Below are 12917 nucleotides of genomic sequence, written 5' to 3' on the forward strand. Positions count from 1 at the left end.
ATTATACCTAACACAGCGTCTCTGCATGTTATTTGGGGCTAGCGAGGCAGTGGGAACAGGCTGATGGGAAAACTTACTTGTAACAAAATGGCGCCCGTAATGTGGGTACCTAAAATTTTTCACTTAAAACTTAATAAAAGGTTAAAAAATTGTTTCCCATCTGGCGCAGACCTGTGCAGGTCCTGTGTGTGCTGACACAGTCTCTGTGAGTTCATATGTTCATCAGTACAACATCTTTTTAAAATATATTTATATATATATATATATATATATATATGTGTGTGTGTATATATATATATATAATTCTTTAGATTAAAATAAAAGTACATTATTCTCCTTACCCTTTCCTCCTTCCAATGCCTTCCACCTACTCCCAACCCCCCCTCCTCTCAAATTCATGGCCTCTTTTTAATTGTGTGTATACATTTGTATGTATTTATATATACATATATGTACACATACATGCATACACATACACAAAAATAAATACAACCAACTGGGTTCATTTAATGCTGCTTATATGTATATGATTCCAGGACTGAGAAAATGGTACTGGATAACCAATTTGGAGGCTCATCCCTGGGGAAGAGTAACTTGCCCACACTCAGCATTTCTTACCTGCCTTTAGTTCTCTGTCTAAGGTTAGAGCCCCCTAAGATTTTTCCCTTCCATGCTAGGATGTCAATTAGTATTGGCTGTGTTCAGTCCTCATTTAGGCAGCCATATTATTGAGGGATCATGGGTGAAGCTTTTCTGTCATTCCTAGGAGATAGCCTCATAGCAGATTTCCTACTCCTCTGGTTTTTCCCAACTTTCTTCCCAAGAGCGCATGCCTTTTCTTTTGCTCTTCGCTCATTCGTGTCACATGCTTGGGGGGAGTGGCAGCTCATCTCCAGATAAGGGGTCTTGAAGGCCATTTGACATAAACATGCTTGGGTCTGAAGTTGGTGAGGTGGTAGGCCCATTCCCACATTCAGCTACATCCTACATCTCAGTGAGCTCAAAAATAACATGACAATTTCTCAATATAATGTATATTACATACTTGATACTGCCCCCATCCACCTATTACCATAACTCACTACTGCCTAACGCCATGGAAAACAAAGCCTCCCAAAGAACAGCATTTGGCAGGCTTCTTCTTGCCCAGCCATGTTTTATACCTGGGTGTAACAAAAGGTTCCCAGATGGCTATTAGCTAACAAAAGGGAGGGGGTCTATAAAGAGAGGGCTGCAGTGGCCTCTGGAAAGCTGGAAAGGGAAGGAAAATTCTCCCTGCAGTTATAGAAAGAACATAGTCTTGCCAGCAACTCAATCTTGGATGTCTGGCTTGAAGAGTTCTTTTTATGATTTGTTTTCATCATTTTAAGCAATTATGTTTGTGGTGAGTGGAACACCATCATCAGGACTAAAGAAGCAAGCCTGGGCTCACTGGCCAATAACTACTGCTTTCCTGACAGGGGTGGGGATGAGATGGCAGAAGCAGAGCCAACACTGTGATCTGGGCAATGTGGGCAGGACACAGGCCAGAAAATGATGGAGTCAGACAGAGACCCCAAACCTGTCAATTCAAGCCAATCACAGCCTCTGTTCTCCTACATTGCGATACATAACTCTATTAAACTCTATTAAATTGTGGGGATTTGGTCATTCAGTCTAAGGACCAAGGGAATGGAATGGGTCTGCCTGATGGGTGTGGTTTTCTCTGAGGGAGTGAGGAGGTTCATGCTCCCTCTTGGATGTAGAGGGGTTCCTGACCTGGTCTGGAGTTTTCCCCATCCTTTCCTGGTGGACAAAGAGGCAGCTGCACCATTTCATTCTGTATTCATGAGTGTGTTATTACCATTTCATTCCTTAATAAATAGTCCCGAGCCTAGGCTTCCACAGATTATTGCCATACTGCTCCGTAACTGCATGGCACAGTAGTTGCTCTCATGAACTCAGAGCAGCAGAGGCTGCCTGTGTGAGACTGGGCCCATCAACATGCCAATCATGGATGGGGAAGAGGACTCATAAAGTTCCACTTCCCTGGAGAGCTAGACAGTTAACAGACAGTGGTTGGCAGCAGAGGTGGGAAGATGGTAGTGGGGGGTTGGGATCACATTCCTCAGTGGTGCAGCCACAAGTGAGTTTCCCTTGCTCAAGTAAATAACCCCCACTCATGTTCATTCTTGCAATCCTAATTAAATGCCATGGGACACAAAGACAGACAGACAGACACACACACACACACACACACACACACACACACACCAAAGAAATGATGAAATAATAAAGTAAAAACAAAATGCCAGTAATTGATATCTGATGATAAATCATCCCTTCATTCAAGTCTGTCTGTAGAGCTTGGATCAGGGCATCCTGACCTGGCTGGGCATCTCCAAAAGGAAATGAGCTTCATTTCTCAAAGGAGTTCTGGGCAGCCCATGCTTCTCAGTCTTTTTTATACCCAAAACATCCAAAGGAACACACAAACACACACACACACACACATACACACACAAACACGAAGAGAGACCCTTCTTTTTCCAGATGGTATTACATGTCTGAACACCCACATGTACATCTCTAAGATGTAAAAGCTGAGATCTGCAGTGCCTGCTGGGAAGGAGATGAAAAGCTACTGAGTGCCCCTTTCTCAGGTTCTGGCTGGCTAACAGGTGTAATCAAACCAACAGGCCAGTGAAGGCAAGTGTAAGAATTGCAGGTCATGAGGAGGGAAGGCCTGAGAGCAGGCCCTTGGGCAGCCAGGGATCTCAAAAATTTCCTGAAGTCCTGGAGGAAGTGGCTGCTGTTCTGTATACTGTCTTGGCGGAAACTGAAATCAATTGACTAAAAACTATCAACACAGGCTGTGTTCTTGACTCTGAGGACCAGGGATTGGTTCTGGATGGCATCTGCACTGTACAAATATTTTGAGAATGGGATGACAACCATGGTGGTTTTGATGTTATTCAAGGAAAGGTTCTCCAAGGACACCAGGAGACAGTTCTCCAAAGACGAAACATAAATGCCCAGCAAGAGCATGAAAAGAAATGTAAATCCACACCACAATGAGATGCTCCACCAGAACTGTTAGGATGGCTTCCATATGAGTGCACAGACAAACAGGACACAGAGAAATTTGAACCCCTGTGCACTGTTATGGGGACATAAACTGGTACAGCCACTGGGGAGGGCAGTGTGTCAGTTCTGAAAGAATTGAAACTAGAGGGCTTCTGAGAGGGCTCAGTGTGTTAAAGCACCTGCCACCAAGCCTAAAGACCCAGGTTCAATCCCTGGGACCCACACCGTGGAAGGAAGAACAGTGACTTCCACAAGTTGTTCTCTGACCTCCACATATATGCCAGGACAGATGCTTGTGCGTCCACACACACAACGATAATAGATAAATATAATTCAAAAATGAAAAATAGAAAGATAGTGTGATTCCAATTTGCTTCTGGGCATCCACCCAAAAGAACTCAAAGTGAATCCATGAAGAGACCTTTGTATACCCGTGTTCATGGCAGCCATTATTTACAGCAATTAAAACCTGGAAGCAACCCCAGTGCCCATTGAGGGATGAATGAATAAACAAAACGTGGCACATACATGCAATAGAGTATTATTCAACCTAAGAAAGGGAGTCTGTAACATGACAACATGGACAAACCTTGCAGACATTAGGCTGAGTGAAACAATTCAATCATAAATGACAAATAACACCTGACTCCATTTATGCAAGAGAGTTAAAGTGCCGAGGCAAAAAATAAAATGGTATGGGCCCAGGCTGGTGTAAGGAGAAAGTGGGAATTACTGTGTAATGGTTGGAGTCTGTCTGGGAAGATGAAACAAGTTAGGAAATGAATGGTAGTAACTGGCCTCACACCAAGAAGAATGCACTTAATGTCACTGAACTATATACTTAAAGATGACTAAGATGGGGTGATAGGGAAACGGCTCAGTGGGTCAGGTGGAAACCTGAAGCCCAACAGGAAATGAGATCTAGTCTAGGAGGAGATCTAGGTAACACAGCCTGGGTGCAGCCAAGACCCCAGGGCCAGGGCTCCCCACCCTCTGTCCCTACAACTTGTTCAGAAATGCCTTCCATGAGAGTGACATCCCTGAGCTGCTGAGTCAGGGCAGTGGCAGTCTGGGGAGGCACCGGGCAGAAGGAGTTCAACATTCAGGTCTTAGCCAATGGATTCCATAAAGGCACGTGGGCCTGGTTCTTCCTCACTTCCTAAGGTTGTGCCCCTGATGTGGTTGAAGGGGAAGGAATGGATGGCAGAGCAGGGGAAGGTATTAGGTTAAGTCCTGCCAGAGCAAACAGCAGTGTGGCAGCCCGCACCCATGGAACTGAAGACACTTTTCACAAGACTTCCCCCATAATTTCTTAAAATAAGTGCTTATGACTGGGAGGGAAGGGGAGCCTGGGAGGAACCTTGTTATTATATCAACTCTGCCATCTCTTTTTTTTCCCCTCCAATTAAAAAAAAAAAAAAAACTGAGTTCAAATATATACAACAGGGCTTAAGATGTAGCTTAGTGATAAAGGACTTGACTAACATCACACACAACATACACATGTGTGTATGTGTGTGTAGGGGGGGTGACATGTATATGTGTGAGCTGGTACGTTCACCCATGTAATTGTGGAAGGTTGGTGTTAGACTCTTTCTTCAGTCACCTTTCTGAGGCATGCTCTTTCTCTACACCTGAAGCTCACAGGTTGGGGAAGACTGGCCAATAAGCTCCTGGGTTCCTCCTGTCTCCACCTCCCAGAGCTGGAGTTACAGATGTGTATGCCATGTATGGCTTTTATATGGGCACTGGGGATATGAACTCAGTTCTTCAGGCAGACCATTGTGGCAGGAAAGGCATGGCAGTAGAGTGTAAGGTCACATAGCATGCACACTCAGGAAGCAGGGAGAGATAGATGGTGGTGCTCCGTGCCCTTCTTTTTTATTCAGCCTAGCATGCCGGCCTAGGGAATGATGCCACCCACAGTCAGGGTAAGTTTTCTCACTTAACACACTCTAGAGGATCTCTTACAGGCATACCCACAGCCTTGTCTCCTTAGTGATTCTAGACAATGTCAAGTTGGTAACAATATTAACCATCACAATCAGTTCTATTATTCTTAACCTCATGAGAGATAGGAAACAACTGAGGGTCAAGAACTTTAAACTCTGAATCTCAAAGCCTGTAAGAGAGCTCTAACAGGGGTGGCCTCTTTAAGGGTTTAGAGTGCAACTTACAGTGTGCATGTGTGTTTGAAAACATTTTAAAAGACCTGCTATGGAAGCGAATAGAATAAAGAAGGGCCCAGACTTATCTCATTAAACAAATTCTATTCGTAGGAGCAGGCTCCACTCCTAGCTGCTGTGGACATTCTTCCTGACTGCTCCCTCCCTCAGCCCATCCTCTATCACCATCCAGCATGGGCAGGGTCTAGAGAGCTTATTCATCTTCTACCACCACAGTGTAAGGACTCCCAGAAAACGGACTGTGGCTTTTGGCTTTCTTAACCTCTTTGGTGCCTAGGACTAGATGCCAAGAGGGGTTTCCTGATGAATGGAGTTGAATACTCTGAGAGAGATACTCAGAGTAAATCTTGACTATGATATTCCTTCCACTTTTCAAGACTGCCTGCTCTTTAGGCAGCTGTTCTGACCACATTTGCTGGTTATCTGCCGTCTTCCTTTCAGCCCTGGCAATCAGTCATAGGCTGCACTCTGCCAGACCTTGTGTGCCAGAACCAGCTGCTGCTTCTGATGTGGGCGGTTTTGAGTACATTCCCACACTCTTCAGAGAGTCTATGGGCCTGTGTGTAAAATGTGAAGAACGGTTCATATCTGCCTTGTAGACATGTGAAGGTGTGTTAAATGCATTGCACATGAGCCAGGGTTTAACGTTGTTCCCATTACTGTGATTGCTACTATATAGTCACGTTAAGCCGAATGACATTTGTACACATGTCCTCTCTAGCCCTCCAGAGCAGTGGCTCTCAACTGGGTTCTATCCCTATACCACTGATATGTACACCAGAAGAGCAGAATCTCCAGTAGATAAGGAGAGGATGGGGCTTGTACATACTATAAGTGATTGTGATATGTACTCACTAAACTAGAAAGTTCTGCAAGACAAGTTTAATTTCCACAGTCCTTTCCAAACAAATACAGTGTTCCAAAGATCAGTGGCTTCCAAATTGGGCTGGACTGGAATGTTGTCCCTGTCTGAGGATGAGCCCCAGAAATTCTGAGGTAGGTTTGGAATATGATGCAGATGTGAGGGTTTCCAGAGCTGGGCAGGACAAGGAGCCTAGTCTCCAGTCAGGACTGGAAGCCAATACACTGTTTGGGTCTGGAATCCAGTGTTCTACTGCAGTGGCAGAGCAGATCAGCTTCTATCGGGGTACAAACTGAGCTGCCATTTCAGACTGACTGTGCAGAAAGGATATTGCACTTAAAAAGCAGTAACTTGGGCTGTGGAGATATTCAGTCAGTAAACTGCCTGCTGCACAAGCACAGGGACCAGTATTTGATCCCTCAGAACCCACATTTAAAAGAGCCAGATATGGCAGCATGCACCTGTAACTTCAGTGGCAGGGTTGGGGGATGATAGAGACAAGAGATATTTGGGGCTCAGTAGCCAGCCTCTTACCAAACTAGTAAGTCCTAGGTTCTAGGTCCAGGGAGAGAACTTTTTTTTCCAGAAAAGCAAGGTAGAAAGCAATTGAAGAAGAACATCAAGCATTGACCTTTGACCTCCACGTGTGTGCATGAATGCGGGTGAGCAAGCATGCATGTGGGTGCAATGTGAGGGTGGGGTCGGGGAATGAGGACATGGTAGGTGTACAAGCAACTGCTCCAGCCTGCCAGCAAGAGCCTTACAGTCTCACAGAGCAGTCTGTATTTACCACTGGGTCTGTCCCAGGGCCTTCTAATACACTGGATACTTTACATATATTTGTAGGGAGGTTGAATAGTTCTATTTATTATATGGCTCCAATTAAGTTCTCAGTTGCTTGGCTCAGCTACCTAACAGTTTTTACAAGCAGCTAAACACCAACAGCCTCCGCCTCAAATCTCAAACCCATAACAGAGAACAGAGTGGCCAATTCTCCATGGAACATGCTGACATTTCTCCTTGGGGTTAGATATACTGTGTGAGCACCTAATGACTGATAAATATAAGCAAATTGGATTGCATGAGCCAGGAGGAACCCAGCATTCGTCAGCAGCACAGGCCTCCCCGCTAAAATTTGGATCGTTTCATCTGAAAACGTCAAATTACATGAGCATGATAAAAAGGAGTAGTGGGAACCTCACAGTAAGCAGCAACTGGCTCTTTGTCAATGAGTGAGAAGAGAAAATGTAGCCTGGGATCAAAATGTGCAGCCAAATGCCTGCAGCATGGGCAGGGGCATGTGAGCTCAGAGCCTGCACCCCCAGGAAGATCTCCTAGAAGCTCAACCACAGAGCTCTTTCCCCACCCAGGACCCCCTCCCAGTCCCAAGTTTCTAGCCCAAAATCTGATGCCCCAGAGAGACCCAAGTAAGGACCTAGGAGTCTGACACCGCTCTACAACTCTGGGTTGTCACTCAAACTCCTCAGGACCCAGACACCGAGTGCATCATTGTTGCTTTATCAACTCCTTAGAGCCACCACCGCCTTAATGTGAATCCCGTCTCTGCCCACTGCTTCTGGAGCCTTGGGGAAAGCACCCCCGCCAGTCTCAAGTGAGCCTCTGTTTCCTTGCCTCTGGCTCAGATGACAGCAGAAAGCATCGAGAACAGCACCTGGCATGCAATGGGAATGCAATGAGCCTTAGGAACCTCGGTTTTGAAATAAAGAGCTCTGAAAAGCAAGGTTTTTTTCTCTGTCTTTTTACTATGTTTTTGGTAATGATACTCACTGGTCAGGAAACTTGATCTTCATTTGGTTTAGGCTATTTAGAGTCTTATTGTCACTCTATTTGGTGAAAGCATTCATGGTTACTTGCAGAAATAGTCCTCGGTTTGGCCATGGTGGCTACACCACAACATACAGGGAATGTTAACCATATGTGAAATACATCCCGAGTTATCTCTCTAAAACACAGACAGTTCTGTGTTCTAGAACACGTTGGCAGTCTGGGGAGATGGCTCAGTGGGTAAGAGGACTTGCTTTGAAAGCACAAGGATCTCAGTTCACATGATCAGTTCCCACATAAGAAGCTGAGCATGGCCCTCTATGCGATCCCAGCATTGGGAGGGGCAGAGGCAGGAGGGTTGCTGGGGCTTGGTCATCACCAGCCTAGCTTCAGGTTCAGTGAGAGAAATGGGCTGAGAGTGCTAGAGCAGGGCACACGATGCCATCTCCAGCCTCTGAGCACATGTGGCTCTCACACAAGCATGACACCCATACGCATATAAACAATCAAATCCCATTGGCCACAGGTATCTCAGATAAGTGGGGGGGGGCAGTGGTAGTGAGGAAGAAAATAGGATGCCTTGAGCCCTAAGCTTCCAGAAAGAGGCATCCACAGTCCCAGGGCCTATTGAAAACACATACTAGAAACTTTCTAGAAAAAAAAAAAAAAATAGAATTGTAGGATCCAGCAACCACAGCTGAGGGGTATCTAAGACTCCAAACATGTAACCTGTCTAAAGACTGGCAACACAGATCACCTCTTCACACGCCTGTCTTTTTTTTTTTTTTTTTTTTTTTTTGAAAGTTTTTGAGAATTTCATATATGAGTACTGTATTTTCATCCCTTCTACCCCTCTGTCTCCCCCTTCCATATCCTCCTGTGTCCTGTGTTCCCAGACTCCCTCTGGAATTCATGACCTCTTCCTTATTAGTATTTTATATATATGTTCATATGTATGTACATAAAAATGTTTGTATATATCTATGTATTTTCTGTTGAGTCTATTTAGCATTGTTCATAATTATAGCTGACCTCCTAGGACTGGAAAATCTATCAGGGGTCTCATCCCTGGAAAAAACTGATCTCTCCCTCTTAGCAGCCATTGATTGCCTAATATAGGTCTGGCTCACACCTTTATTAGGCAATTAGGAAATTTCCCCATCCTTACAGTATGTCACTTAGCATTGTGATTATCCAGGTCTGTTTAGGAGATGACACTGTTGAGCAAGTCTCTGTCCTCCTGTCCTCTCTTTAAACCCACACAGCCTGTGACTAGTGATTTCTAGTCTTCTCCCCCAATCTCCACCTCAGCACAGTGGTGCCATTTTGGAACCCAGGTGTCTTAATTAGGATTACTATTGCTATTACTATTGCTATTGAAACGCCATGACCAAAATCAACTTGTGAAGGAAAAGGCTTATTTCACTCACTGTCCCATATAACAGTTCATCATCAAAAGCAGTGAGAGCAGGGACCTGGGGCAGAACCTGGAGGCAGGAGCTGATGCAGAGGCCCTGGAGGGGCGCTGCTTACTGGCTTGTTCCTCATGACTTTATCAGCCTGCTTTCTTACAGAACCCAGGGCCACCAGCCCAGGGGTGGCATCACCCACAATGAGCAGGACCCTCCCCCATCAATCTCTAATTAAGAAAACGCCCCACAGCCATATGTTATGGTGGCGGTTTCTCAACTGAGGCTCCTCCTTTCAGATAACTCTAGCCTGTATCCAGCCAGCCCGCAAGGGCCCCTCCTCCTTTCACACCTTCACAGGTCTCCAGGAAGTGTGATGTCTGATGACATCTCAGAATTTCCTCCACTTAAAAAAGTAATTTTACAATCAAAGAGCAGGGTAGGAATGGCCTTGGGACTGTAGAGGCTGCAAAATAAGTAAAAAGCTTTGTGGTGGCTGGGGAAGTGGCTCAGTCAGTAAAGTACCTGTAAGCAAGCAGGAGGATCTGAGGATCACAGGTAGGGATGGGGGTGGGGGGAAGCAAAGCCAGCTGTAGCTGGGGAGGAGGAGCCAGGTGGAATCATGGCAGCTCCTGACTGGTCAGTCTAGCCAAATTAGTGAGTTTTTGGTAAGTAAAGGACCTTTCCCCCCAAGAAAAACAAAGGATAGACTTGGCCTGAAGGATCAGGCCAAATGCTGCTCTGTGGCCTCCACCTGCCCATTCATGAACAGAAGGGGCATTGGCAAGAATTCCTTCCACTCTGCACAGTCAAGGCAGTGGCTCTGCTATTGTTCAAGGCAAGGACGGACCCAGGGACCACTGTGGGCACATACCTTCTCTCTGAATGTTCTCGGCCCCGAGCCTGCGGGTGTCGGCTGCCTCGCGCCACGGTGGGGCCTGGGCGGCTGGCATTGGAGCCAACCAGAGCATGTTGATCCTCACGGCTTCGATGCAGTGGTACTGAAGTGCGTACAGCTGACACAACGTGGCCAGTGAAGGACAGTGTAGGGCCACTGGGCCGTGAGCCTCCACGACCACGGTAGGAGCTGGGCAGGCAGGGCCGTGTCTGCTCCATCACACCACCGCTGCAGCTGCGCGAGCAGGCAGACCAGGGGCCCCAGGAACCCCAAACTCCTGGGGAGCCACCACCGCTGTCCTCTGGGGTTCCCTCTGCCACTGCCATCCGTTGTGGGACCTGTAAAGACATAGGATGCTCAGGGACCTGAACCTGAGAAGCTTGGGGCAGGGCTAGTTTCTCTACTGGACTCATGTAAACACGGTACAAGTAAGAATCAACACAGAAAGCATATAATTCAGCCTAGGTCACAATCTATACCAACTTAGACATAAGAGACAATTTAAGTGTTCAGGAGCCAGGACAGTGACAGTGCAGTCCTGGCTTTGAGCGCTGTGATGACTAATCTTTATTATCAACTTGATGGGACTTAGAATCACCATGGCAACACATTTCTGGGTTTATCTATGAGGGTTTTTCTAGATTAAGATACAGTAGGAAGACCCACTCTATTTGAGGATGACACTATGCCGTAGCCTGGGGTCACTGACAAAACACCAATAGCGGAGCAGCGGCATTGATCCACTCTGCTATCTGACTATACCCATGATGCAGCTACTTTCCTCCTCTCCATGGTGGGCTGCACCCTCAAACCATGAGTCAAATAAACCTTTCATTAAGTTGCTTTTGTGGGCTATTTGTCCCAGCAATGAGGGAAGTTACTAGTACGAGTGTTACGGTCTCAAAGGGCAGGTATGGAGTCTTCAGGAGTCCTGTTCTTCAACTTCACCCTGTATTCCTTCCCCCAAAGCCTGGGCTCCCTTTAGCTGCAAGAAAAGCAATGGCTAGAATAGTTTGGAGGCCTGGAGCCAGGCTGCAGGGACACAGACACAGACACACAGACACACACACCCACACCACCTCCTAAGCATAAACAGGAAGCTTCTGAGCCTCCAATGTCAGTACATTTGGTAAGAGAATGGTCCCAGTGCCTTCTAAGCCACAAGTGAGGCCCTGGACGGTGAAGTTTGGCATTAAGTTTGGCATGATTAGCAAGCAATCATGACAGTTTTCATGTTTCCATACACATCAGAAGTGTGAAAGATCACAGTATGCAAGCTCTAGCCAGAGTAATTCCATACTTTGTTGAGCTGGCTGGTCTTCCCGGAGACCTGTCATATTAGGTACTGTGCTACAAGCCACTCCCATCAAGGGTCCCTTGTTATGCAGATATGAACTGAAGTTCCAAGAAAAAAAGGCTGCACACTTGTTAAAGGTTCTGCAAGGCTGACTGACCAACCTGAACTGTGATTATGGAATGTTGCAGTGCCAGACCTCAAATTACCTTGGGTTCCCTATTAGTCCCCTTAATAGCCATCCCTTGCTCACTTCTGGATTTGACCTCACAGCCTTGGGGCAAATCCTCTTTAGAATGTACAAATAGACTCCTTAGCTTCAAACCAACCCAAAGGCTAAGAATGTCATTAGATAACATCTTAGGTTTATAGCAGAGTTTTGGCTGTAACCCACCTACTGGTGTTCCCACCAATGTATTTTAAGTTTACCCTTTTCCCTCGTTACTATAAAAAAAAGTCACAAATGTTTGAACATCCTGTTTGGGTTAAACAGAATCTGTTTACCTGGACCATGGCCACTTACATTTGGCTCCAGAATGAACTATCTTTTCTTTCCATTGAGGAGACAGCTACATTTTTCCCTCAACACAGACATGTTCTGTATACCTGGGTCAGAATCAGGCAGCCACCCTGAAGGTAAGCAAATTAGGGGATAATAGGTTTGCTTTAGATAAAACTCCAGGTGTGTTATTATAGGGAAGTCAAAATAGCAGGAACATGAAGAAAGAAGCTAATCACATCATCTCCACACTCAGGAACAGAGAAAAATGAATTAATGCATGCACGTCTACTATTGAGCTCACTTTCTCTATTCTTATACAGCCTGGGGCCCCAAATCAGGTATAGTGTCATCCCATATCAGTTAATGTAATTAAGAAAACCGTCCTTGGGGTCAAGGACACTAAGAGAAGGCTCACATAACAGGGGTTTTCACAGACTGAACCAACAACCAGGGAGCCTGCAAGAGACTGGCCTAGGTACTCTGCATATTATGTTACAGTTGTGTAGCTTGTTCCTCTTATGGTACTCCAAACATTGGGAACAGGGGCTGTCTCTGACTCTTTTACTAGCTTCTGGGACTCTACTTTTCATTCTGAGCCACCTTGCCCAGCCTTAATACATGGGGAGGTGCTTCCTCTTATTGCAACTTGATATGCCATGTTCTATTGACACTTGTGGGAGACCTGCCCTTTCCTGGATGGACACAGAAGAGGAGGGGATTGAGGGGTGAGAATGAGAGAGACTGGGAGGGGAGGGTGGGAGAGGATGCTGCTGCTGCTGCTGCTGCTGGGATGTAAAATAAATAGATTTAAAAAAGAAAGAACAAAGAAAACTCTCCTCACACTTGCCCATAGGCCAACCTGATCTTGATAACTCCTCACTGAGACTTTCATCCCAGATGGTCATAGAGTATGTT

General features: G+C 45.9%; 2 protein-coding genes across 2 annotated transcripts in view; one reads left to right on the plus strand and one right to left on the minus strand.

The window, feature by feature from the left end:
- Window positions 1–12917, plus strand: part of LOC127231843 (leukotriene A-4 hydrolase-like) — an 820404-nt gene that overhangs the window by 536580 nt on the left and 270907 nt on the right.
- Thsd4 (thrombospondin type 1 domain containing 4) overlaps window positions 1–12917 on the minus strand; it is a 522646-nt gene that overhangs the window by 424514 nt on the left and 85215 nt on the right. The window contains exon 4 of the mRNA XM_051197674.1: window positions 10183–10544. Within this exon, the coding sequence (XP_051053631.1) occupies window positions 10183–10544 (362 nt within the window). The remainder of the gene's footprint in view (window positions 1–10182; window positions 10545–12917) is intronic.

Source organism: Phodopus roborovskii, unplaced genomic scaffold (genome assembly GCF_943737965.1).
Source record: "Phodopus roborovskii unplaced genomic scaffold, PHOROB, whole genome shotgun sequence".
Classification (NCBI taxonomy): domain Eukaryota; kingdom Metazoa; phylum Chordata; class Mammalia; order Rodentia; family Cricetidae; genus Phodopus; species Phodopus roborovskii.